Genomic DNA, 2500 nt, shown 5'->3' on the forward strand with positions numbered 1-2500 from the left:
ATACACACGCTAGTTACTGATCATAACACACACTCATAATAACTGAGTCAGTGGACTGTGAGGAGGCATGTGTGTGTGTGTGTACCGAAGGGGAACTCCGGCAGGTCGATGAATCCCTGGCAGCTGCAGTCAGGTGTGTGATAGGCCAGCGGCTGCGTCATATAATGCGCTTTCAGACCAGCTTTCTCCACGCCGGCCTTCATCATGGCCACGGTCTTCACACATGGTCATGGGGTCAAAGTGACAGTTCACACCCACGATATCAGCACCTGGAGCACAAACACAGAGCATGATGAGATCCAGCCGCTGCTGAGAGCATGTGATGCTGCAAAGTCAGGAGGAGTGTCTCAAAGCACACACTTATGCACTACTGGAGTGTGCACAGTGAGCAGGAGGATGAAACACATACACAATTTGTCATTTTTTAGTGTAAATAGTGTGTTCACAGAATAAACAATCATAAAAACTAAGTATGAAATGTTAAATTACTGCAAACTACTGACAAGATCGTATAAAAGTTGTATTATTTTCAACAGCTACCAAAAAAAGGACTAACTAGATTTTTGACTACTAGATTAAAATTACATGAAATTCACACAGAATCTTGTGTGTGTGTGTGTGTGTGTATGAGAGAGACACACCTGCTTTGACCAGTCTGACCGCACACTCTCCAGGTGTCACTCCATGCATGTCTCCTTCAGGTCCAATACACAGGGTGGCTGCTACAGGCTTTCCTGTTGCCTTCAGAACCTGGACGGCCCATTCAGCCTCCTCCACGTGCTCGAAGTACTGCAGATCAATCCATCACTCAATCACTCAATCAATCAGTCAATCTGTCAATCAATCAATCAATCCATCAATAACCAAACTCCAGTCCTGAGCTGAGTGAGCACCAGAGAACTGTTCTGAACAGATCCAGACTCCTCAGCTTTCAGTGACAGCTCACTGTTTTCAGATCAAAACCGGTCACCTGTGAGATCTGCTTAGATCCAGTGAGAACGTGTTTTTAATAAAGAACTCTGGGGCCGGATGTAGAACTGTTTAGACTAGTCTAAAAAAGATAGTCATCTCATTTTTAATTCAGTTATGAATAGGTAGGTTGGTATTGTTTGTATTGGAAGAGTAAGACTGATAACTCTTGGCAGCTGCTAGTTAATTAAACTAGTTTTGCATAACATTTTCTTTACTCTTTACTGCAAATACTATCTTAAAAAGGGTAATATTTGATGTATCTGAGAGAGAGAGAGAGGTCAAACATTTAACATTTTAGGTCAGCATTTCTGTCTAATCAGCTGATATTGTCTTTAATGGAGCATTCTTCCGATCCACACAACCTTCTCACCTTACCTGTGTTCATCTCTGTGTTCTAGTTGAGATCTCACGTGAGGGTTGTGTCTGCACGTTCTCACCTCGGCGATCAGGAAGTCCACGTTCTTCTTGATGAAGACGTCGATCTGCTTCTTGAAGATCTTCTTGACCTCGTCTTCGCTCTTGCAGCTGAGGTAGGAAGGTGTCTGAGAGACTCCGCCCGCCACCAGAGCATCGCCCTCATTGGCTACTTCTCTGGCCAGATCACAGGCGGCCTCGTTGATCTGCTGGCCCTGCGGACGGTCAGCAAACACCTCGATCAGAGCTGTGTGATCAGGGTTAGGGCTCTGTGTGAGCGGTGCGTGTGAAAGAGAGAGACTCACAGTGAAAGTCAGCTTGTTCCCTCTGTTCTCCAGTTTGTCGTCGCTGGCGTAGAAAGTGAACGTCTGCATGACATTTGACCCGGCCCGCAGGAATTCCCTGTGCAGCTGTCGCACTGACGGAGAGAGACAAACACAGTGCCTTCTTACAAAATAAAGACAACCAGAGAGCCCAAGAAACACTCAGACACGAACCAAGAATCTAACAGTTTTAAGATGTTCAAGTACAAACAAGTAATATAGAATATGTGACCCTGGAGCACAAAACCAGTCAAAAGAGTATATTTTTTGAAACTGAGGTTTATGCATCCTCTGAAAGCTGAATAAATCATCTCTCCAGTGATGTCTGGTTTGTTCGGAAGACAATAAATGAAATCCTGGAATCTGAGGGAGCAAAAAAATCTAAATATTGAGAAAATCATCTTTAAAGTTGTTTAAATGAAGTTCTTAGCAATGCATATTACTAATCAGAAATTAAGTTTTGATATATTTATGGTAGGACATGTACTAAATATCTTTATGAACATGATCTTTACTTAATATTCTACTGATTTCTGTCATAAAAGAGAAATGTATAATTGTGACTCATACAGTGTATTGTTGTGTATTTCTACAGATATAAACCTGTGACACTGATGACTGCTTCTGTGCTGCAGGGACACTGATAGCGAAATAAAGGAAAGGTTAATGCAAGACATCTTTGCTTTCTCATGCACTGGTCAGTTTTGAAATCTGTTTTGCTTCCATAATGTCCTCTTTTCAAATTCCAGTCCTTATCTTACACACAGCAGACTTCACAGTTTATCCCTCTC

At 42.6% G+C, this 2500-nt stretch overlaps 1 protein-coding gene and 1 long non-coding RNA gene across 2 annotated transcripts in view; one reads left to right on the top strand and one right to left on the bottom strand.

Moving 5' to 3' along the window:
• Positions 1-80: 80 nt before the first annotated feature.
• The window catches only part of LOC132116844 (betaine--homocysteine S-methyltransferase 1-like), a 4261-nt gene continuing 1841 nt past the window's right edge, over positions 81-2500 (bottom strand). Inside the window, exons 3-6 of the mRNA XM_059525708.1 lie at positions 1692-1804; positions 1410-1601; positions 642-789; positions 81-269 (exon numbers count right to left, since the gene is read on the bottom strand). Of these exons, the coding sequence (XP_059381691.1) occupies positions 130-269; positions 642-789; positions 1410-1601; positions 1692-1804 (593 nt within the window). The 3' untranslated portion in view covers positions 81-129. The remainder of the gene's footprint in view (positions 270-641; positions 790-1409; positions 1602-1691; positions 1805-2500) is intronic.
• LOC132116845 (uncharacterized) lies at positions 708-1554 on the top strand. Its single transcript, XR_009425707.1, has 2 exons — positions 708-827; positions 1371-1554. It is a non-coding gene; the product is annotated as an uncharacterized LOC132116845 (long non-coding RNA).

This window comes from Carassius carassius, chromosome 36 (assembly GCF_963082965.1).
Source record: "Carassius carassius chromosome 36, fCarCar2.1, whole genome shotgun sequence".
NCBI lineage: Eukaryota > Metazoa > Chordata > Actinopteri > Cypriniformes > Cyprinidae > Carassius > Carassius carassius.